The sequence below is a fragment of the Melospiza georgiana genome, chromosome 3, assembly GCF_028018845.1.
Source record: "Melospiza georgiana isolate bMelGeo1 chromosome 3, bMelGeo1.pri, whole genome shotgun sequence".
NCBI classification, from domain to species: domain Eukaryota; kingdom Metazoa; phylum Chordata; class Aves; order Passeriformes; family Passerellidae; genus Melospiza; species Melospiza georgiana.
In genome coordinates, this window is record NC_080432.1 from 19,794,613 (window position 1) to 19,819,345 (window position 24,733).

The window sequence follows — 24,733 nt, forward strand, 5'->3', positions numbered from 1 at the left end:
TGCTTTGCCAGTTACTATTATCGGGCATATCAAGTCACAGGGAAGACTTACATTCCTCTATAACCTGGTTTGATAGAGTTGAAAGCAATATCGCCTCTTTCTTACATAAAAAGTTATTTCACATGACACAAGAGTACAGTTCCCTTGAAAAAGCAATATGGTTCACACTTTAAATTTATAAAGCATTTCTAACATGGATTTGCAATGCAAAACATTCTAAATACAAATCAAATATAGCTGACAGAATCATCTTTTTTGAGGCAGCCCACAACTAGGCATGCCAGATAGTAACTATTTCTATTTATTACTCGACAGAAACCAGCTTTCAAGCATAAAATGAAGGTGCTACAGAGACACGTTTAAGTGATTCATGTTGCACACCAGATTAAAGTTACTGCGGTGCAAACATGCAAGTGATAAAAGAGAGAAGGAACAATTATCCGAAAAACTTCTCCAAATCAGTCTTTTTCCCACAGGTTTCAACTGGTCAGACACAATAGACAATGAAAGCCTCAGGCTCCAAGGCTTCAGTGGTGAAACCATCTGAGAACAAGGGCCATTACAACATCGCTCCTACAAAGAGCCAAGTCATCTTTGCTCCGTGGCACTGCCAGCCCTCGGGCACGGCTCAGGGAGAAGCTGCAGAGCTCCCAAGAGCTCCATGTTAGGGACAGGACACCCCGAGGGAGGAAGGAGCAGGACCACCCACATCCCCTCTTGGCTGTTCAAACATATTGTCCCTGTGCAAGGGACAATCCAGGCAGGAGACACTAAGAGGAACCTTGAATGTTCCTGTCTCCTCTATGGTGAAGGGAAGAAGTCTGGGAGCAGCAGCAGCTCATCACCTCACTGTGATGGAAAGCACAGAGACTTGCAGCACCTTCAATATTGCAATTAAAACAATTCCCAAACACATCCAGACAACTCTGAACAACGGTATATTAACATGCAAGTGGCTACTCCTTGCACATGATGCAAACACACTTGCCATTGTGCTTGGATTAACAAGCAAATACTGCTTTCACAAGCTTCCACCGACCTTTGATGTGTATTTAGCTGCCATTACTAATTTTTATGACTGGGGCAGCAGGTCACACAAAGGAGTCTGAAGCCCAGATTTTTAAAGCCAAGCTGTACCCTTAATACTAATTTCTAAGTGAGAGGCATTCTGAATTCCTAAAGGAAGCAAGCTGTGGTTTTGCAAACAGAAACGTTTTTCTTTTCTCAGAAAATCAGTTGCTAACAGCCATAGGTCAAAACAAAACCTAAACTGCATTTCACAGTCCATAACTATTTATTTAACAAGTAATGGAAGCTGTATTTCAAGGGACTAACATTTCCAAGACCTGCAGCAAATGGCAAAGCACTAGGCAAACCCAAAACCCTAGCAAAGGGTGGAAGACTCAGCAGCAAAGGGAATTAAGCAAAAGGAACTCCTCCTGCCTGAGAAGGCAGGGGGGCGAGACAGGGTAAGCCAGCTGCACAATAGCAGTTTTGCACATCAACTCTGACTACAGCTTTTTTATCCCATTTTCTGCATCTAGCAAATTAGATAAATAAATCTAAAGCTTACTCCTTCCAATCAAAGTAGACCTTCCCCTATTCAATACTTAACTGCATATATTTAACGAGATTACATGACACATAGAAATGCTAATTCCCATGCTGACCTTACTGTAGTACTTACAGTGACTGAGATTGTGTTGAGACAATATCTGTGCAAATCCAGAAAAACCCCATGTGTTCATGGTTAGAAACAGAAAGGGAGGAAAAAACAAACATACATCTGGACAGAGGAGTGGAGGGGTCAATATTAGCAGTGCAGAGATAATCTCAGCCTACCAGCTGACCTCTCACTGCCAATATTTTCTAAGAAGAGACAGGAGGCTTCAAAGAAGTCTTCTCTTTTGTGTTCCAACATTTGGAAATTACTTGACTGGTTTGGGTTTTTTAAAATGCAGAAGCTTGAAAAAAACCCCAACATTACAAGCCTATCTTGACTGAGAACACACTGTTGCAAATATCGGCTTAAAAAACCCACAATCCTTTAGATAATCCACCACAAGTCCTGATTAAAAGTGGATTTAATATTATGAAACGAAGCATAATTGTTCAAGACGACCTTGAGTAGTTTCTTACATCCCTCTGCTCCATCAGTGCAGTCAAGATGACAGCTGCACTGTCAAATGTGTGATATGACAGGCTGCTAGCAAGGTCTCTCCAAAATATTTTCCTCTATGAAGTAAAACAGATGCTTACAGTTCTTCCAAACCACGCCTGTCTCCTGGTCTATTTCAAACACACACTGAACACACATAATGAAACGGAGTCAGCATTTAATAAGCATGAGCTGTATCGATGGCCTATCCAACAAGCACACCTCGAATACACGCATTTTGTTTCCTCTGCTTAAGTCATCACCGATTTTATGTCCAGGAAAATTAAGGTACACAGGCCTAAAAGTGGTTTTACGATAACAGGGGCACTATTGCCACCTGCTGTCAGAAAGGATTCACAGCATCCCGTGCCACCTCATGCCTCCCAACTGAGGGAAGCCACAGACCTTTGAAGAAACCCAGCTGGGCAGGTGTTTTGCTTGTACACTGCTAGTTTTCTGTAGAAACACACGCAAAACGGGTCCAGGGTAACCGTGGCATGAAGGGTCAGTAATCACAGTGGAGTCAGAGACAATAAATGAGTTCAACAACAGATGCACAAAGAAACAGGAAGAACACACTGGTCTAGGTAAAACAGATACTGTCCTGAAAGCATCAACACTGAAAACAGACTTGTAAATAAATCCAGCTACCATAGACCATCAGGTTAGATAAGGCTACTAAAACATCTACCTTGCCCATTTATCGTTAGATTTTCAGAAGACAAACTATGCTGAATCCTGTCAGAGGAGAGGCCATTAATTTCGTGTCAGGGTATTGCCTAGAATCACAAAATGACCTGTTTTGGAAGGAACCATCAAAGATCATCTAGTCCCTGCCATGAGCAGGGACACGTTTCACTAATCCAGGTTGCTCAACTTCCCTCCAACATGACCTTGAATATTTCCAGGGATGAGGCATCCACAACTTGTCTGGAAAAACCATTTTGGATAGTCAGGTACCAGATACTTAAGGATCATGCACACTCATCTCATTCCACTCAGACTTATGGCAGCACAGAATAACATGAGAAGTCTTAAAGCATAGCTCTGAACCTCAACATGTGTGTCTGGTGCTTCAGCCCACAATCTGTTCATTTAAGGAGCCTTTTGAGTGCATTGTTCCAGTGGAAAGTACATTTCCTTCTCTGCTGTTTTTTTAATGGCTTCTCAGTAAGTCACTGAACACTCACATCCCACTGCTTGAAACCATCACTTGATTACCATTAACATGCAGTATCTGTTTGCAGTGCCATATGGCAGCTGAGTGGCAAAGCTCTCCTTGAGGTTTAGGCCTCCATTCCACCACCCAAGGCTCTCGGCTTGCTGGCACCACACAGCATGTGGCAGGATAACACCCAGGTGTCTGAGGCACGTTTCCACCCAGAAGCCATCTCCATTAGCTACATGAGATGGCTGTGAGCACACTGCTGGAACATTGCAATGAAAATATTTCACCACCATTCATTTCCCCTTCCCAAAGCACCCTAGAATAAGGAAGAAAGTTCTTCCCTGATATGTGCCTGCAGCAGTGCCAAACTATTTTTTTTAATGCTTAAGTTTTGAGTAATACTAATTATACCTGAGATATTTTCAAAGTGCATTCCAACCATCCCTTCTGCAGTGCAATTCTGAGTGAGCCTCCTCAGTCATAAGCCTTGGCCACATAGTTACAGCAAATGGTGTTCAACTGAGGCAGCAGCCACAGTTCTCCCCCTAAATTAAACCACACCTACAGCAGTGCTTGCCTTCCCTCTCATTCTCTTGAACACTGTCACTATACACAGCCTTTTCATCCAAATGAGTATTACACTGCAGGGAAGAACAGCACTGAAATGAAATTAGACCAAAAGCAGAGGGCAAGTTTAACCACATCGACTGCTCACCAGCCAGGCTTAAAGCATTTTCCACAGAACGCAGTAATAAACTCACTCACAGATGTCACAATTGGGCATGACCGATTCCCTCAACTATTAACACTGACTTTCCTGATGAGTAAGTGAGGACTACACATAAATTAATCTGGGGTTTTACACACAAGTGTAATTGTACCAACTGTAAAATAACTTGAAAAACCTTTGATTAACACCACAGTCTGCTCACAGTAAAGATGAAAACCAAATTAGCAACAATTTGTTAGCAATACTGGTTCTATTCCTAGAGGAAATTACAATTGTGTAAGTTACACAGGGAGATGCCAGACAACTCTATATAAGGGATTTCAATACAAGTTTTCCATTTTCCTATCTGTACTCTGGAGATAAAACATGTAAGGTATATTTACAAAACATTCTAATGGACAGCAAACTCATTAACAATCTCCCAGTATAATCAACCATTTATGTTTAGCTCAAATGAAAAAAAAATAAAAACCCCACAAAAATCAATACTATAAAATGTAAAAATCCAATGTCAAAATGATATAAGTAGCTTAAGGGCAGATTTTACATTTTGTTTCTTCCATATTCAATAGCAGGAACATTTGAGTTAAGGGACTTATTTTCATAGGAAATTATTGAAAATTAATTTCAAATGAGCTCTAAAGTAAGAATTAGTGTTCACTGTAAAATAAAAAGGGGGAGAATAAGTATACACACAATACCAGAGCAGGCTCAGCAACTGACTCAAATAACTTCATAATATTCAGACAGGCCACTTCTGAAATAATTTCTACTTCAGAAGTTACAAGATGAAACTTCTGTGTGATAAATTAAGTTGCCAAATGAAATGGATTAGCAATCAGTGAAATTGCCTGATGTCAGATCTGTTCCAGATTAGAATCCATCCTTTTTCCCCACCTGTTCATTAAGCACCAAGTTCAAGGCAACTGCAGTGACTGATTGAGCATTAACAAGCTGTTTGTGTGGAAAGGCAGAGTTCAGTCCCTATCCATACTTACACACTTGTATAAGCATAATTCACTGATAATATATTCAGCTCCCAGTATCAATACATAGCTCTTCTACCTTGATGTGTAATTTTGAGCTTGAGAAAAAAAGGGACACCTCATTAAGTTAAACAGTCATAGTCAAGGTTAAGGCTAGGAAATGATGAATCTGGAAGAAAATATGTGCTATCTCCAGATAAAAAAAAACTGGATACAGACATTGCTGTGACACAAAAATGCTGAAACATGGTTGTGAAGTCAGAAGCCTGAGGGAAGAAAGGCATATTTCACTAGGAAAGGTGAGATTCAGTATGAAAATATCTATTTCATCCTATAAATCAAGTCATGCAGAGGCTTCAGTGAAACCCAGTCTTGACCTTGACTTGCAACAAGCAAATCAAGCACAGAGTATTTAAAACTGAATATTTTTCAGTTTCACATACATTCAGTACTGGGACACGGAGGTAGAGCAGGACAAGCATTCCAAACTCTTGCAAATTTGTTTAAAAACTCAGCTGCAATTCTCTCCCTGGAAACATCTCTGCCTCTAAAAGCAACCAAGAAACCACCACCTCTGGGCTCCTTCCCTCAGCTGGTCCTGCACACTGTGCCAGGGAAGCTGAGGAACCTGTGCCTGCCAAACCTGCATTCCCAGCTGAGGCAGCTCACTGCACACAGGCAGATGTGTGATGCTCTTCTTGAGCAATGTGAGGCTCAGGAACTAAATTCCAGCATCAGGGTTAGTAAAAACTGGACATGAAGAGTTGTTTACTTATGTTAGTCAGCAAGTCTTTTAAATCACGTTTATTTTTGCACACAGAAAAGATATTCATTTTAACAAATGAAAGATATTCATTTTAACATTGAGAGTTTCTTCCCCAAATTTTTTGCATTCCAAACTCCTGCAAATTTGTTTAAAAACTCAGCTGCAATTCTCTCCCTGGAAACATCTCTGCCTCTAAAAGCAACCAGGAAACCACCACCTCTGGGCTCCTTCCCTCAGCTGGTCCTGCACACTGTGCCAGGGAAGCTGAGAAATCTGTGCCTGCCAAACCTGCATTCCCAGCTGAGGCAGCTCACTGCACACAGGCAGATGTGTGATGCTCTTCTTGAGCAATGTGAGGCTCAGGAACTAAATTCCAGCATCAGGGTTAGTAAAAACTGGACATAAAGAGTTGTTTACCATGTTAGTCACCAAGTCTTTTTCTCTCTTTATCAGAGGAAGATTTTAAATCACGTTAGTTTTCTCAAGTGGAAAATATATTAATTTCAAAAATTGAGAGTTTCTTCCCCAAATTTCTGAGTATTAGAAAGTATTTCAGCACTCAAACACAATTTAAAGGGAGACACCTAGTTGCTATAACTGTAGCAACTCTCTAACTGCAAATTTAGATGCAATACTACAGACCTGTTAACAGTAATATCTAATTGAATAGACATGAACATCTTCCTTTTTCCTGAAGATTAAAGGTTTCCATTCTCAGTACCATACTTTTGTACTGATACAAAGAATATTTTTCAAAGATAAGAAGAAATATTATCTTTTCTAGTGTTCTGCAAGTCCTCATTCTCCTCCTCCCTATCAGATAAAAATAAAGAGAATCCTTTTTTCCCCTAATATAATGGCTTCCCCTTGATCTTCCTCCTAGTAAAAACTCTCTCACAAGCATATCAGTACATTCCTCCTTATCTCATAACTGGACAGTAAGATTTATTAACAGGTAGGAAGTGACCTGAGGTCAGCAGTGATGAACTGCTGCTTAAGCTATGAGGTACACAGACATCCCTGTCACACCCACTCCCCAAACACCACTCCTGTACCTACTTCAGATAGTTACTGCACATGACATAAATAGCTACATAGTTTTCCATATTAAAAATGCAGAGGAAATGTAGTCGTTTCATGCTCAGTTGGTACTACAAATATTGAAGAAATTGGTTTTTTCAAACCTTACTCAGGCTTTTACTGCTTATTTCAGTATTTGGGATTGCCAGAGGGACTTCATGGCCCCTCTCTCCCCTCCCTAGACACCACAGACACACCACACCCCCTCCAAGCTCTGTTCTGATGATTTATTCAGATGTTGGCTAATTGTGGTTATCTAGCTTCCAAATGCTTGAAGCACTTTTGGCATCAGGATGAAGTGACGTCCAGGAACATTTAATAAGTTAAAAAGGCCAGTCAGCACAGATTAATGCAGTAAATACATGCCTCAAGGAGCCTGTTTACTTTCTTACAGGGTAACAAAAAAGCTAAGAGGAGAACACAGCAGTGAAAGTAGGATTTTCATACAAGTCTTACCTGAATCCTTTAAAAAAATGTGTGAAGGAAATGGCATAACATGACACCTTAAGCAAAATATCAAGTTAAACTAATACCTGTCTGCAATAAAACCGGTAGCAAGGAAGTTTTAGGAAGCCATTGTGTAAGGAAAAGACATTTACAGGGGTAGATAATTGACATCAATTTTAGCAAAATCGCACATCAACTCCTTTTTTCACTCCTTTCTCTCTCACAATGCATCTCAGCTCCTCGCTCTAGTCTTGAATGATTTCAAAGAGGCTGTTGTGATGTTTCTCAAAAGAATGAGCAAACTATACATGAGGTATTTTTAGAAAGTAAGCAACATTCAGTTTGTCTGCTAAAAGTCTAGGATAAAAAAGGATCCTTTTGCAAGAGTGTTCATCAATGATATCCTGATATTTAACTAAAAAAGATCACCATTGAGGTCTCATTTCCTCCTTACATATTTAAGAATACATTTTTTTTTGCCAATATGTTTGCATCCAAATCTGGAGACAATCTGAACCACCTGGAACCCTTCCACAGCCCCACAATTTACCACACCATTCCCTTTACTTCAAGCATGTTTAGATCTTCGCATAAGTCAATGTAAACATTCAACCTGTGTCGTCCTGTGGCTTTAACTTGGATATGAATTGCTGTATTTTAAACTATTTATTACAGGAGACAGTTAATGGAATTTCTGAATTCAGAGAGAAAGTCTCCAGAGGGTCTCTTCCTCCTTTCCTAACCCAGGGCTTGCAACAGACAGGAGGGAGTCAATCATTAACATTTGGGATAGTCAAAAGGCATTAAGTATAAAAAGAACTTGCACACATTTACCTCCAAAAACCCTATCTCCTATTCCATATTCAACAGGCTGCCTTTTTTTCAACTTACATACAGAAACTGGTACGGTGGCTACTTACTGCTTTATGTCTTTGAGGCTTGGATAACTTCAGCTGCAGAAGAAAAAACAATGGAGTTCTTTGCAAAAGCATCATATGGTGCAGAAACATGGGCTTAGATGCCATCTAAGAGACACTAAAATTTCACTGAAACTGTTGGATTTAAAAAGAATCCCAGCACAGCAGATGTTTTGCATAAATAATATGGATCTTGAACCACAACACCTTCCTCATGTAGCTTTCCAGCTATCCTCAGCAAATCAAAGGGTTAGACTTAATTACTGCACTGTCATATAAAGAGCATATGGTTTTTCCAGAGTAACTGTAGGTTATTATTTTAACCTAAACTTATTAATATCTCATAACAGTTAACATATTATGCCTTTTAGGAACTATAGAAGGTTAATAACGAGTTAGAAGAATTTTAAAAATCCACCTGTACCAATGGCCTGGCCCTAGTGCTGCTGTTTTGTTTCCATCTGATACACCAAAGTATCACTGTATAAACACGTTCCAATCAATAAGTAGCTTTGCCGACATCTAATCTGAATCTCCCTTTTAAGCCCAAATTCAATTTACAGACAACGACAGTAAAAACAACTAAGCTATCTAGATACTTTCAGAGTGTTTTGTCCCTCTTTAGGTCTTTCAGCCTCAGTCTGTTTTGAGAGGTCTTTAAACCTTTTCTCAAAATTGCATATCAATATGTGTTGATTTGATTCTTTTTTTTTTCCTCCTCAGAGAGAGGCATTTCTCACAAGGATGGCAGGCAGATAATAGGTTTATAGGCAGATAATATCATTTGCAGTCTGGGATATAGGTTTTTTTGGACCTTTCAGGATAATTAAAGGGGGATTTAAATCAAGAAAAGTGAAGTATTCCTATTCTAAAGCTAATCCCTAACTAGTTCCAGCCTGTAGTTCAAGGGAACTATGAACAAAGAGAAGCTAAATATAAAAGATGGAAAGTATGCTAATATTGACTTACTGTAAAGCAATAAAGTAAGGAAGTCAGCAAAGGAACTACTGGAAAAATCCTCTTAAAAAAAGAATGAGGAAAAAATATTAAAATATTCAAGTTTCAGAGGTCTTGTCAACACAGTGAGGAGAGGATCATGTTACATGGATGCTACTGTATTGTTTGTTATTTAGGAGAGCTTTTCTGCATCAAGAAACTAGAAGATGAATTAAATTTTTTAGCACAGGAAAACCAGCCTCAGTATTTGGAATGCAAAAATGTACTTTGAAATGGCTAAGGATCCCATCTGTACTTCACAAAACCCATTAGCAGATGTCCACTGGTAAAGTGGGATGTCATACAATCAAGCATTATACAAAGCCAAAGAGAGTCTGTTCACTACCCTCTACACTGTGTGAGCAAACATTCCTGGGCTCTTTGCAGACATGAACCAGTAATTCCACACGGCATTTTCCTCTGATAAGCAAACACCCCCATTTTAGCCATTACAACCCTGGGAATCTCTGAACTTCAGAAGATACTGCAGCACATTTCCTTCCAAGAAATTAATACCACCAAAATTAGTTCTTGAAAATTAATCAGTGCCGCTCAAGTACTAGGGGGGAAAACTTTTCAGCCTCAGGACACACAAACCACACACTCTTTTAGGAGTGGAGAGTGCAGGCAAGATTTGGCTATGAGCATGTGTATAGGGGTAAACCTTCTCACTTTTTTTGCCGAAAAACTGAACTAGTTTACTATAATCTAATACACTGATTCATTAGTTGCACAGGCATTTCCCTCTTTTTGTCACAAGATGCTACATACAGTTCTTCACCTCGACTGTACACATGGAGACACGGTCACTGAGCAAGAAGAGGTACTTAAACACTTAAAACTCTGTAGACCAGGGCCAAAAACTTGACACATACAATCTCCCAACAAGAAAGCAACTATGAAAACCACATAAACAAAATTCTGTCTTCTATCACCTCGTGGTTAAAGTTCTCACATTTCCTAGCCCACAAGTGGCTTGATTCATAACAACAAACTGGATTAACTGCATTAACTTAGTAACAAAAACGAGCCTTCTACAATGAAAAGTGTCAAGTCTCAGCTAACCAAGTTAAGTCAAAGATAGACAAAAGATTATTAATTTTCTCACGGTGACCCTGCTATGAGTGTTTCACAACAATCCCTGTCACAGTAAATGCACACAGGACGAACAGATACAATATGAACAAACTGGGGGAAAAACCATTTTTTCAACAGATTGCCACAGGACTCACCAGTTTCAGGCAACTTTCCAGAGTTCACACTTGTACCATGGAGCTGTAAAGGATTTTCAAGACACAGCTACATAAAATATTTAACCACCTACCAGCATTAACGATGGCATCAACCTCAAGCAGCGTAATGTCACCTCTGTAGAGAGAAACTTTCTCACTCAGACTTTTCTTCCCTTGCAGATCTTCTTTAGTGTTTTCACCTACAAGCCAAGAAAGCAGAAAAGCCAGGTTATAAGAGTGGGTCCGAGGTCATTGTTTACAAGCCCTGAACAGGCAGCAGTACGGCGACAGACCGCAGTTTCTTTCGGTTTCACCTCGAGAGGGCAGCGGTAACCCACAGAGACAAAAGCACTGCCCTAACATCAGGCTTGCTCGTTTGTTACTTGTTTCCAAATACAAGCTAGAGAAGCACTGAATCCTTATCCACGAACGGTTTGGCTACAAAACTGTGGAAATATACAGATTTTTGGAGCGAGATCCATCAAGTAATTTTATTCGGTAATCACAAGGGCGTAAATTGCAAAAACAAATTGAGGAATTAAGATTACCCTCCTAACCAGAGTAATAATTTCTCCAATCCAGAATTATAGCAAATGAGTACGAAAATACACAAGCACACCATTTGCCAGCAGCTCCAAAATTCAGAAAGACTTCTGAAGACATGTAGCCAGACAACAAGCCTGAAAAAAGCTCCGCGCAAATTTTAAACTTGAAGCTTTGTCACCTTAAATTGCTCAACTAGGAGGACGCAGGTGGTGAAGACAACATACACTAGCTTGCAACAGATTTGTTACTAAATAATGTTATCACAGGTCTCTTATTCCTGTAAACTCTTGAGAGTTTACAAAATCACTTCATTTATATCTGATTCACTCTACAGAACAGCTCAGTTACCTCAAACCCTTGCACAAACATACTGCCCAAAGCTTCACCAAGTTAGACACGCACATCACCAGAAATGAACTGAGAAGGGAAGACTATGAAATTCACTTCTACTATTACTTTTTTAAATTCTTTCTAAACACAAGTGTCAAGAAGCTTGAGTTCATCTATTTGTCTGCAAAAAGAGTCTTCAATATTTAGTGAGAAAGTAGCAGGAGTCCAAACAAATTTGTTCCTCTAGTCTTACCCTCCATTTCCATCAACTCAAGAACACCAACTCAGACATGTCAGCAATTCCTTCCTGGGCACAGAGAGCACATCCCCAAGCTCCTGAGTCCTGTCCCACAGTGGCAAGACTGAGCAGCAGGCTGAGACAGCCACACGCTCAGACCCTCTGGCCTGGCCTTGCCTTGCCTTGCCTTGACATTCCCAGCCTCTGGCTGCCAGGCAACAGCTCTGTGACATCGCAGCCGGTGCCAGCACCTGGCACGGAGCCCGTGGGCACAGCTCAGCTCGGGGTCAGGCCCAGCAGCTCCCGGGGCAGCTGTGCCATGCTCCGCCCGGGGCTCTCCCTGCTCCTGGGGCTCTGCGTGGCCTCGCTGCTCCCCAGCACGCCCAGAGCTCTCAGCCGTGCCCCCAGCAGCGCGGCCCGGCTGCCCGTGCCGGCCCAGGGAGCGCAGCTGCCGCGCCCTGGCACGGGCAGTGCCAGCCTGGGGCCCCTGCAGCGGCACTGCTGCACCCTGCTGGCCCTGGCCCTGCTGCTGGCCGCGCTCGGCCTCGGCTGCAGCCTGCGGAGAAAAGCCCGGAGGCAGCGGAGAGAGGTGAGGGATGGGCACCGGGCAGCTGGGATGGTGCCAGGGCAGCTGCAGGGTGAGGAGCAGTGCCAGCCCCTGTGCCGGGGAAAGCCTGGGCAGGCACCAGGGCTCCTCTGCCTCTTCCCCAGCCCCGTGCCCGAGCCCAGAAGCAGAGGTTGGGCTCAGCCGCCTCCCTCCCAGGAGGAAACAAGGACAGGCTGAGCCCCCAGAACAAGACAGAACTTCCCTGACATCCTCCCCACCCAGCCTGCAGCCTGGGGCTGCCCAGCCAGGCCCCAGGAGAGCCCGAGGGGGCCCGGCCCCTGCAGCCCCTCTGCCCCCATCATCGTGCTCCCTGCCCCGTGTCTCCCAGGAGAAGAGCTGGACACGCTCAGCCTGGCCAAGGACCTGCTGCCTGGCTGAGCGCTCCCCCCTCCATGAGGAGCCCATCGGCCGCCAGAAGGAGAACTCTGCCTCCATCAAGGGCTTCCTGAGGCACCTGCGGCAGCGCTGCCTGCGGGGGGACGCGCTCCGGAGGGGAAGGAGCAACCACGTGTGGAAGGACTTGGACGAGGAGGCGGCGCTTTTCTCTGACTGAGAAACCAACACCTGCTAGGCACATGGAGCGATATACTGCAACCTTACTCATACAGATTTCATTGTTATTAAAATTCATTATTAAATAAGACAGCTTTTATTTCTGTTTTAACTTTAGTCTTGCAAACAAGTTGGTTGTTACTCTTATGAGAAAGCGAAGTCAATGGCCATTAAACCATCTCTGCACACACATTCACAAAGGATGGAGTAGATCCTGGTACATCCTTTCCAAACTGTAGGGGTTTAGGCTGTTACCGACAACACGCAGAAGTGGCAACACTGCTGTAGGTCCTCCTCTTGTCTCCTTTGTCCCAGCCTCAGTAATATATTACAGCTGAAAATCTTCACCAGAAACAGCTGAACATTCATGCCCCACCCCGACTTTTTCCCCTCTAGATCCAGCAGTCTTCTTCTGCTATATACAGTCCTCCGCTCTGCCTATACAATCCAATTTCATTTACCTCTTCCTCCTACATGATCCTTTGGTCTTTCAGTCATGTACAAAACATCTCAGAATCCACACAGCCACAGCTTCAAGTAGGATGAGGCTGATTACCTGAGCTCTTCACACCAAATAGAGAAAATAGGCAGTCCTAGCCCTCAGCTTTGTTTACAACTCCTTCCAGATCAGTTGTAAAGGAAAGGGCCTTTACAGCTTACACAAGGGTAGAAAAATGCATTCGATGGAGTCTGCAAAAACCACACTTGCAAAGAAAAGGGGTAAAGTTCATCTGAACCAATGAATAAGGGACTGTCAGAACATCCCGCTAGAGGGAGCCCCCACCCAGGACATAAATGTACTCAGCTGGTGCAATGGACAAGGATGGCACAAACCTACAGTATTGGAAAAACAGCCCTGAAACTCAATCACTGCTCAAATAGCCAAAGTTTTAAAGTCCGATACACTTTAAAGTATATTAATTTTTTAAATAGATCTCAAGCATCCAATTACAGAAATCCCTACAGCAATACCAAAGAGCTTACCACTAAAGGGAAGAGAAAAACCTACAGCTTGAAGAGTTTATTACAAAAAAAACTCCACTACATTTGCATTTTAAAATGACTGTTAATGAAAGAGTAGAGCACACACAAAGTAGCAAAAATAGGTACCAAAGCCCCATAGTATAAAGTGATACCTTTGGCAAAGCAAAAGTCTCTTGGCATTCTATGAGCAAAGGCCAATAAGAGAAGAAATCCAAGAGAGAACAAGTGAGAAGGACTGATGGCAGCAAGGCTCACAGACTCACACTGTTATAAGGGAAGTTTGTTAAACAAGTAACATGACACATTTCTCTTCAAGTTCGTAAAAACAAGTAGCAGACTGGATTGCAAGTAAAAAAAAGCTGAAAATAGCAGAGTTCCATCATTTCTAGTCAGCTTTAGACTCCACAGCTGAAAGAAGTAAATTCACCCCAAGTTCAACAGAAATAAGTTTGCCCACTACCTCATCCCTGCTACAATAGCTACTAGTAGAGACACATCCCCACAAGGAAGGCTTCTCTAGGAGAATCTGGAAAAAGAACCTGAGCAAGGGACAAGAACCACATTATCCCCAGACAAGAGGTAACCCTTCCTGGAAGAATCCTCAGCAAACACCTGACTAGGACACTAAACAACTTTTCTTGGGTTGCTGAAAACACAAAGGAAATGAGCGAGCTTTAGGAGCACATCTGACCCTGGTGGAATGTGCAGCAGCAATTCTGCTATGCACTCTGCGCTTCTTCCCTTCGGTGCCTTTTTTTTTTACTTCAGGCTTTGTTTCCACGAGTTTTCTGTACAAACTATAAATGATGAACTATTAGCAATTGCTAATCTCACATCTAATAGAATTTCTATTCCATTTGTTTCTGCATAGGCTTATGGAGCGTTAAAAAAGACAGACTGTAAGACCTGTAATGATATGTGTCTGCTTCTACTCCTACTAAGCGTGGATGATTGTATAGGAAAGGCAATTGCTTATCTAAATCAAGATAAGCATTATTTCCATATGTTCCATCACCGGGGGAAAAGCACTCACAGATGCACTGTACTACTTCAAATTTGTAGTACAGATTTGCTCTATCACTTCTTGGACTTAAACGAGATCAGAACCTGAGCACAAGGAAGAAACATCTGTTGCAGACAAATCACTTTCTCCCCAGCCAAAAATGCACACAACATGCAAGTCAAAAGCACTTGATGATGAACACCAACACCTTCTCCCTGGCTGCACACTCTGCCAATATGGTCTGTTTCAGCTAATTACTGAGTGGCATAATTGGATTAGCTGAGGACTAGAGCCAAGTACCAAACTCCAGAGGCAAACAGACACCATGAATCACAGAATGGCTGGGTGGCACCTCTAGTGATCAAGTCACCCAGAGCAAGTTGTCCAGGACCCTCTCTCAGCTGAATTTAAAGTATCTCCAAAGACAGAGGTTCCACAACCTCTCCAAGTAACCAGTTCCAGTGTTCAGCTACCCTAACAGTATGTGTGTAGCTTTGCTTTTTAATGCTCAGAAAGAATTTCCTCTTTCAATTTGTGCCTTCTACCTCTTGTCCTGTGGTGGTGTTTGAGGGTCCACAGAACGAGGGAAGAGATGAGACTTTTGACTCCATGTTTCAGAAAGCTGATTTAGTATTTTATGATATTATATTAAAAACGTTATAGTAAAACTATACTAAAGAAAGAGAAAGGAGACATCAGAAAGCTAGAAAGAAATGAATAATAAAATCTTGGGACAGGCTCAGAATCCAACACAGCTGGCTGTCATTGGCCATTAAGTAAAAACAACTCACATGCAACCAATCAAAGATGCACCTGTTGGTAAACCATCTCCAGACCACATTCCACAGCCATCAGATAGTTATTGTTTACATTTCATTTCTGAGGCCTCTCAGCTTCTCTGGAGAAAAAACCTAGCGAAAGGATTTTCATACACTATGTCAGTGACATTGTCCTGTCACTGTGTACCACAGAGATGAGTTTGGAGAGATCTCTCTTACATTATGTTTATAAACACTGATCACATCCCATCTGGGGTACCTCTCCTTCAGTTTAAACTTCAGCTCTCTCAGTCTCTCCAGGCACAGGAGATGCTCCAGCCCCCTTCCCATGTTTTAATCTCCTTTGTGGCTCATCTGGTGCATGAACTGCACTTCCCAGTTCTGCACCACTGACCAACCTCCTGAGGTCACACTTTGCCCCATCTTCCAGGGCAGGAGGTCATGGTATCTCCTATTCAAGGTTCTACAGGAGGCATGAAATATAACTCACACCTGTATAACTATCACAAAAAGCCCCGAGCTGAGTCGTTCAGGCCAGGTTTAACATAGTGCTAGAGCTACCAGCAGCCCTCAAACAAGGTTCTAAGTGTGAGCCTTGACTTTTCAGCCACATTTAAATGGGAGCCAGGGATGACATTTACACATTACAGACAGAAAGAGTGGCATACCATGAGAATTGATCAAAACAGCCAGTCCCTCTGAACAACCCACACAACACTCATGCAAAATGCAATTTTCTTGTGTTACAAGGTCTTGCACAGTCCTTAAACAACCTTTTTCTCAGTCTATCCCACACAGCTCTCTAAATCCCCAAAATAACAAAGCTGAGAGGCAAAAAACCCTTGAAGTCTGGGAGAGAAAGAGGTAGAAGGAAAGGAGGGAGCCTGCCTTTTTTATGAAGTTTTTGTAAACTGAGAGAAGACTCAGTATGGAAAGCTAAAGTACCAAATAACAAAGTTTGAGAAAGGCGTAACAACAAACGAGGAGAACAAGAACAGGAATACATTCCCAGTTCTAATTTGTGATGCACCCTTATCTGCAGGGACATGCAATTGTCAATTCATAAATCGGAGTCTTCTCACTTCAGCAGCATGCACATTGACAGCAAAGACATAAGTAGGCTGAGACCCTTGGGTATTTGTGTGTTTACTTGGAGAGTCACCATCCAGCTGTTCTGGTTGCTATGCCTGCTGGAGATCTCATGATTTAGGGTCCATGGAAAAGGCTGCTGGTTCAGCTGTGACTCAGAAGGAGATGTGCTTTGTCTGTGTGAACAAACCCTGTCTTGTTTGGTTGGTTTTACAACACAGACCTTCAGAGGTATTCCAAACTGTGTAATGATATTGAGGGATAAAAATGCTGTTGGATATGGTATTTTGCTAAGTTCCTGCCCAAGCCTGATGATCAGTACCTCACTCCAAGTGATACCAAGAATTTCAACACAGATTCTTCTCAGTGAACAGCAGCCTGAGTTGTACTGCAGTACATCAAATGGCCAGCCAAGGTCACATGGAGGCAAGAACTACACTGCATTGTCTCAAACTCAATTCCTAATTTATAGCCTTCCTCTACTACAAAGAGTTCATAATGAACAATGGAAGTTCAAAAATGGAGACACAAACATATGACACTGCTTTAGATCACTGTTCATTGCCCCATGAGGATGTTGATACTTGTCTATAAAACTACAGGACTGCAGGTAATTCAGCTTCACTAGATTCCTTCCAAGACCAAGCAGATCCCTTCACTGCAAGACCTGTGTTTTGGCAATATCACAGCATTCATACAACTATTCCTGGTGTGCTCAAGCTGATCCAGTACCACGTGGGGTAACTACGAGCCTTCATACCACCAACAGTGCAACATTCATCCCCTCACCTTTATAAACTCTTGTCTTATATATCAAGAGTTCTATTACCATTATGGTGCAAGGATTCCATAGCACCAGAGTCCCATACCTCCTCGATATTTCTTGTAGGCAGCTCCTCTGAGCACTGACTGTTCCTGGTCCTTGCAGCAGCCATCTGACTCCTCTGAGTCCAGTTCCCACCAATCCACTCTTTTGTACCACCAGTTCTTACTGGCTACAGGTGTTGCCCATTATCATCCAGCCTGCTCCTAATCTTTAGTAATAGGGTCCAGCTGCAACTCGTTGGGGGATATTATTACATTCTACATTACCTTCATTTACCCACACTGTGTCCCCCTACAATAAACTGTCTGGAAAAAATTACTTTTCACCACCAATCAGGTACTTAGTCCTCAGCAACACCTGTTTTTCTCACCAAAATGTGAGAACCCATTTAAACAGATGAGCACATACAACATCAAGGAGGATTAAAATAAGTTTATAGTGGGGAACCACAAATTCATTAGTTTCAATCATTAATTTATTAAGCTGTCAGACAATTTATTCCACATTTTCTGCTTTTTTCATTCTCTACACCATTGCTGAGCAACGACTTCTCTAGTTGAGTATTACAGACTTCTGTAGTACTTGAAGTAAAGCTTGGAAATAAAATGTTACTACCAGAAAACTACAAAACTTGTGCAAAACCATCAGCAAATATTTCATGGCATTGTCATTCAAAAACCTCTCTGCCTGACATAGAGTGACAGCTTACCAGGTGGGAGTAAGAACTTTCGTTTTCTCGTATTGGACAGATAGGTAAGGGCTGAGGTTTAGAATTTTTTTCTTTTTGTTCCTTCTCTCAGGGAATTTTTGCCCATATGTTGCTAGGAGACAAAAATGACCAGGTACTTAAGAAAGACAAAATAAGCTGCCAAACTCAGGGGAGGTGTGCAGCTGGCTACTCTCTCTCTTTACATGGGGGTTCCTGTGGCAAGAGCAGAGGTATCCCAAGATTTGGGCTGGGGGAAAGGTTGGGTGCAGCTCCTAGCTTTCTCTTTTACTCTTGGCATTGGGAAGGGAAACAGCCTGCAGTCACTGTGGGAAAAATCTGCTACCACTGCAGGATTCTGTTTTCTGCCTTCTCCTACCATGAGCAGCATTCTGCTCATAAGAGCGGCCATTGCATTGGGGTCTTATTAACAGCTGACCTCACTAAACAAAGGACACTTCAGCATCTGCCCAGATGCCTTGGGAAAATCCTGGGATCTCTGAGCCCCTTCATCCTCTAAGGGAGCCTGTGCTGGCTGTGTTCAGGAGCCAGGTAGCTACTGTCCAGTCCCACTGTCCTTCTGCCACTGCTCTGAGTTTTTTGCTACTGCAGCCACACACCCCAGCCGCAGAGTTTCTGACACATCTCCTTTACCTTTCCAGGATTTTGCTCATCCTTGCTGCTTCCAAGGTTCCTGCTACAGCTCATTACACTATCAGGAGGGACACCATGACTGGCTGCCCTGGGAGTTTGTAAAGGAAGATTTTTTTTCCATCTTTTTGGCTGGCCCACCCGCCATTGCCGTGTGAGGGGGACGCGGCTGGGCCCGCCATTGCCACATGAGGGGGAGGCGGCCAAGCCCACCATCGCTGCACAAGGGGGACCATGGCCGAGCCACCATTGCTCCGTGAGGGGGACGTGGCTGAGCCTGCCACTGCCGTGTGAGGGGGACGTGGCTGGGCCTGCCATTGCCGCGTGAGGGAGACCATGGCCGAGCCACATTGCTCTGTGAGGGGGACGTGGCTGACCCACCACTGCCGCGTGAGGGGCACGCGGCCGGGCCTGTGCCACAGCGCCCCCTGCAGGAGTGTGGGGGAATCACCGCACCCGCCCTGGCCGGCCGTGAGCCAGCAGCGCCCCTGCTGGCCGTGCCTGGAACTGCACCCAAGGGGAAAGCGCCACAGCCGTGAGAGGCCGGGACTGGGTTTGTGCTGCTGCTGCCACTGTTGTCCTTTTTTGCCTTGTTATCCCTATACTAGTAAAGATCTATTATTCCTTTTCCCATATCTTTGTGTGAAAGCTCCATAATTTCAAAGTTGTAGTAATTTGAAGGGAAGGAAGTCAAATTCTCCATTCCAAGGGAGCTTTCCACCTTCCTGGGCAGACACAAATCTTTCAAACCAAGACAGTAAGTTCTTATGCAGGTGCAAAAGGAGATGTTTTCTCCATGGAGATATTAGGCTTGGGGGTAGCTCTTACCTTGCAGCATTTTCTTTTCCCTACCCTCAAGATACCAGATGTAATTTGCGTCACTGAAGAATAGTGGAGGTTCAATTCAAACAACTTTGAATACTTGAAGACAACTCTACCACTACTCATTTGTGTTGCAAGTCATGCTTGCTTCATTCAAAGACTTAAAAAATGGAAATTAATACAAACTCTCAAGCATTTACAAACTCACCAGCAGCCAGCAGAAATATCTAGCTCTATCTTCTTTTATGTATCTACCTAGAAATCAAAGACACAGCAAATCTCAAAGCCTTTAAGTCAATATAAGAATGTCTGTGTACATCACCTATTCTCCTGGATTTAGTTATTTGTAGTACACTTACAATTCCTTTCCCTATAAGAACACTGGTGAGAACACAGGAAGATGGGAAAAAACAGAAAGGAACTCTACTTTTGCTTTAAATATGACTGACCCATACTCTCAGTGACAGCTACATGAAGTATGGGGTTTGTTTTCAGTGGATGTAGATTCATTAGGAAATCCCACCAAAGGACAGCACTGCAACACACAATACATGGGTGGGCAAGCAGTACAGTACCTCACACAGAAAAGGTTGCATTGAGCACACAGGAATAAATCCAGTGCAGGCTGAACTTCAACTACAAGTCAAACCTGTGCAGCAAATGGAAAACACAGAACTTGGAGCATGTTCACAGTCTAACCAGCCATATCAAGGAGACCATCAAAAAAGCCCATAACTGCACAAACAAGCCTTGGTGAACAAGCAAAGGGCAGGATAACACAGGGAGATGTTTTAAAGCAAGACAGAGGTGCAACCAGTTTCTTCATATCTACACTTTCTTCATACCTACTCTGCATTAGAGATGCAAAAGACTGTGTAGAGATGCAAAGGAGCCTTTGGGTAAACTCTTGAGAAGTCTTCTCCAACACAACATTTGATGACCCACTCCCAGGGATGTTATTATTGGCAAATATGCTAAGTCAACATGCAATAGCCTGCAAGTCTCAGGACAATCTCTGTGCACAAATATTATGCTTCTCCCTCACACTGTACACTGAAATAGAAAATACTTCTCAATATCATTTCAATGGTTTTTAAAGCTGTGCAAAATCCAAATTTAACATCCTTCTACTGGATTGTTAAGCCTTCTCCCCAGCACAGAAGAGCATTTTCTGGGCCTTAAAAAAAAAATAAGCAGCACTTCCTACAAGGCTGAGAAATTTTCTCTCAACTCATTTTCCAAATACACATCAGCTAGATGTCCTCATATGGAGAAAGCCACCTATCACTTCACAGAGTAACTACTACCATTTAATGGTTGGACTCAATGAACTTAGAGGTCTTTTGCAACCTTAACAATCCTATGATTCTACACTACAATTATTCAGATCCTCGCTGGCTTGTTAAGAGACATTTCTTCATGCTGAGCATGTAGAAATGAATCAAAAAACGGCATATGAATAAAAAAGGGAATACTGAATCAAAAAAGAAAAGCCAGGCTTATGTTACTTCCAGTGACTGGGTTTTTAACACATGTGTAATCAAGTGTTCAGCTGTGCATGAAGCAAATACAGCTACACACGAAAGTTAGTAAACATGATCCAAACAGAGCTTAAACTGCACCAGTGATCCCCCAAGCCCATCAAGGGAGTTAAAGCAGTATCATTACTTCCTTTGAGTGCGAGGTTAGTTTTCAAACTTGTTGTAAGCCTCCCACACCCAGAGCTGGGTGATCTACCCTGTGTCATCACTCATTATGTGAAGAGCCAGGCAGCAAATCCTAGTTGAGGCAATAATTCAGCACCTTCACAAATACCTGTCATATCTAAGCTACATCAAATAAAACCAAGCCATAACAGTCTCTATCTGTCTAATCAAAAGAGGGCTCCATCTTCTGGAAAAGGACATCAGCTTTTTCCACCTACATTTGAAAATATCCTAAAGTCACATAGTCAGGCAACAGATCCACATAAGTGAGCCATGACAAGGGTACAATTTAACAGCTTGGGTTTGGCCTCAACCTAATCATAGGCACATGGCTTCTAACCAGGCTGGCACACTGGCTCACATCTGTCTGCAAAAGACTGTGAGGACATATGCCTCAATCCATCAAAAATTATAGATTAGGGCACTAGCCAAGCTACCATGCTGAGAAAAGCTAGATGACTTACAGAAATTGTACATTAATTTGGGGGTTTGATCCTGCAATCCCCCACACTCAAAAGAAACTCACCCTTTACATATAAAATGAAGAATAGAAAAAAATAATAATCTAAGAAAAGACAGAAGCCTAAATATATAACCTGCTACTTTTTAAGATATGTTAAATTATCTTACTCAAGTCAGCCACCAAAATATTCCAAGCTGGAACCTACAATTTTTCTCAGCAGTTTGTGAGGAACAGCACATCCCAAGTTAAAGCATCACTGCTGCTAAAGCCGTCCTCCCTCACACCCAGACCGAGCCTGCCAGCTGACAGCACACTGCATCATCTTGACTTCCTAACTCTACTAAGTACTTCCTTAGGGACCTCTGTACAAAACTTCAGTGCAGTGACATTCAGCAGCTACAAAAAAAAAAAAAAAAAGGATTGTTTCTCATCTTGCACAGGACAGAAGCTTGAAAGTTATTCATCTGGTCAAGATTCAGTCACTAGTAATTAGGCATTAAAATTATTCTTTCTGGCAAAGATGTGCCTAACTTCCCTTTGTATCTCCACCTACTATCCCTTTCTAAAACCCATCAAGAGCTTGCAGAGCCTCAATAAGGACACCAATTTATCAATTTGTTGTTGAGAGCAGCATCCTTTCCTATGGTTAACTTTTGCCCCTCAAGGAGCTGTCTGACACTGCAGATAAGAGAGCTTTCTCAGCTGCATGAAGAAGAGCCACAAAAATAATAATTCTATCCAGGACTTGTATAAGCTTAATGCTGTATGGAAGTTACCTCGTTAAAAAAGTCACAGAGCAGCAGCTTAAAGAGAAGTCATCATCTTAATTACATCAAAGACAAGTGCTTTACTTTCTTAGAGAGAGGATTAGCTACACTGGATTTTGTGTTCTTAATCTATGTAAACAGACCTGAACTTTTTAATAATCATCATCTCATACTTGCTGAAAGCAAGAAACTTTTTTGTTTTTCCCAAAACCACTTTAATGCAAACTGTAAAACAACCATCATCTCTTTGGCAGCTAATCCATCCTATAAAGGTTACTCAGATGAAACTCACCAGAGAATTACAAGGTCAACTGAATACATCTTCAGTCTTTTTGTTTACTGTAGTTTCCCTCCACCTCTTGGACTAAACACACTGATTTACCTACTCACATCAGGGATATCACTAACTAGAGATGATTCACCTCCAAGAGCAAACAAACACAAACACAGAGATTATTGCTCAGTTTAAGCTTAAGTAAGCTTGTACCTGAAGAGTGCAGTGGTTTAGGTTCACCAATCTGAGTTTCTTGGCCAATGCACCAATAAATGCACTGCATCTAGAGCTGGCTAAACATCAGTGCACCCACTAGAATTATTTACTCATTTTCTGCTGCAAGGTAAGGATGAGGAGGAGAGCAAAGAAGGCTCAAAACTTTAAAGGGTATAAAGAAAATTTCATTAACAGAACTAAAAGAAAAGAAATAGTAAGAATTCAGAATAAACATTCAGACTGCTTCTCCTCCCTCCAATTTTTTTTTTCTACTGATAACGTAAAGAGACAAATTTGTTTTTTTCAGTCAGTTTACCACTTAAAAAATAATCTTACTTCAGTTCACTTCGAGGAACTTAGAGGGTCTACTGCCATGCCATGGAGACTTTTCCACAAGAAACAGCTCTCTCATGGTTTTAACTGTCACAAATAGCAGCTGCCCAGAAATCTGCAATCGTGAAGTCCCTCCCATGGTTTGGGAGTCTTCCCACAATTACCATCATGGGCCACCTCAGCTTACTGGGGTGCAATTTTAAGATGAGCTGCTCTAGTAGAGAAACAAAAGCTCTCTTATCTCAGGGAACAGAGGTTTTCTTCTTCCACCCCTGGGGCAAGGTTTCTCATCTCTCTCTGTTCAAGCTCCTTGTTAGATCACAGCTACTTCAACATCTGCTTGCTTCAACACTGGTGCTTCTGCTCATGGCTATGCCTAGAATGCTACATCCCCCCAAAGCATTCCATGAAAAAAACTCTGGAGTATCAGTTGTATCTTCACCACAGCCTTACAAGAGAACTTCAGCCCAAGACTAAGGCATCTCCTCATTCTCCTCCTGGCCCAGCCTGGCCAGCATCCAGTCACCTGTTCAAAGGCCAGAAGCCAGAGTTTTTCCTGGGGCTTGCTCATCTTTAAATGCCATTTCAGAGAGGTATATTCTTATTAAGAGAGAGCTCTTAAGTGATTTAACAGCGTCAATATTTAAAACTAGCCAGTTGATTGTTCTGTTAGGTCCAAAGGAACCTGCCAAGGTCCTTACAGGGAATCACTTCCATGGCTCATGGATTTTTTCCCTTAACTAAAACACAAACTATGTGAAACCACGACAAAGGGTTATTCCCATCTATATACTGTGCAAGTCTATCTTTGGAAATCAATAGCCAAAGTATGCATTGAGAAAGCCAGAAGGGTGTGGGGGGGTCACCAGATGGCATGGTCAGATTTGCACCACTCTGCAGCTTTGTATCTGCTCAGGACACATGCTGAAAGGGCAGCCAAGAGCCTGGGCAAAGCAGAGCACACAGGGCTCTCTGGTTACACCCTCCTGCCCTGGCAGCCTTGGATACCTGCTGCAGCCAAATACCAGCTCAGCCTTGAAGTTACTCCACATTATGCCATGGGCACACAGACTCCTGGACACCTTCAGCACAGACTAAGAACATGGTTTGCCCTTCTCACCCCTCTAATTCCTTTGCTGCTTCCTTAATATGCATATAACATGGACAGAGAGCAGAACTGAGAAAACACATTTTCCGCCATGTCCACAAAAAGCATGTTAATTTCACAAGTATTCAGAATACCTAACTACCATAATTCTCACACAATTCACAGAAATCACAGTTGTTAGTTTTTTCATGGTGCTCCCCCAGCTATTATACACAGCAATTAATAAGCAGTGCTCTCCATGTGCATCTAAGAG

At 42.5% G+C, this 24,733-nt stretch overlaps 1 protein-coding gene across 3 annotated transcripts in view; it reads right to left on the reverse strand.

Annotated features, from left to right (window-relative positions):
* MACROD2 (mono-ADP ribosylhydrolase 2) overlaps positions 1-24,733 on the reverse strand; it is an 848,022-nt gene that overhangs the window by 813,764 nt on the left and 9,525 nt on the right. For all 3 annotated transcript variants that reach the window (XM_058019700.1, XM_058019699.1, XM_058019698.1), the window contains exon 3: positions 10,573-10,680. In XM_058019700.1, the coding sequence (XP_057875683.1) occupies positions 10,573-10,680 (108 nt within the window). The remainder of the gene's footprint in view (positions 1-10,572; positions 10,681-24,733) is intronic.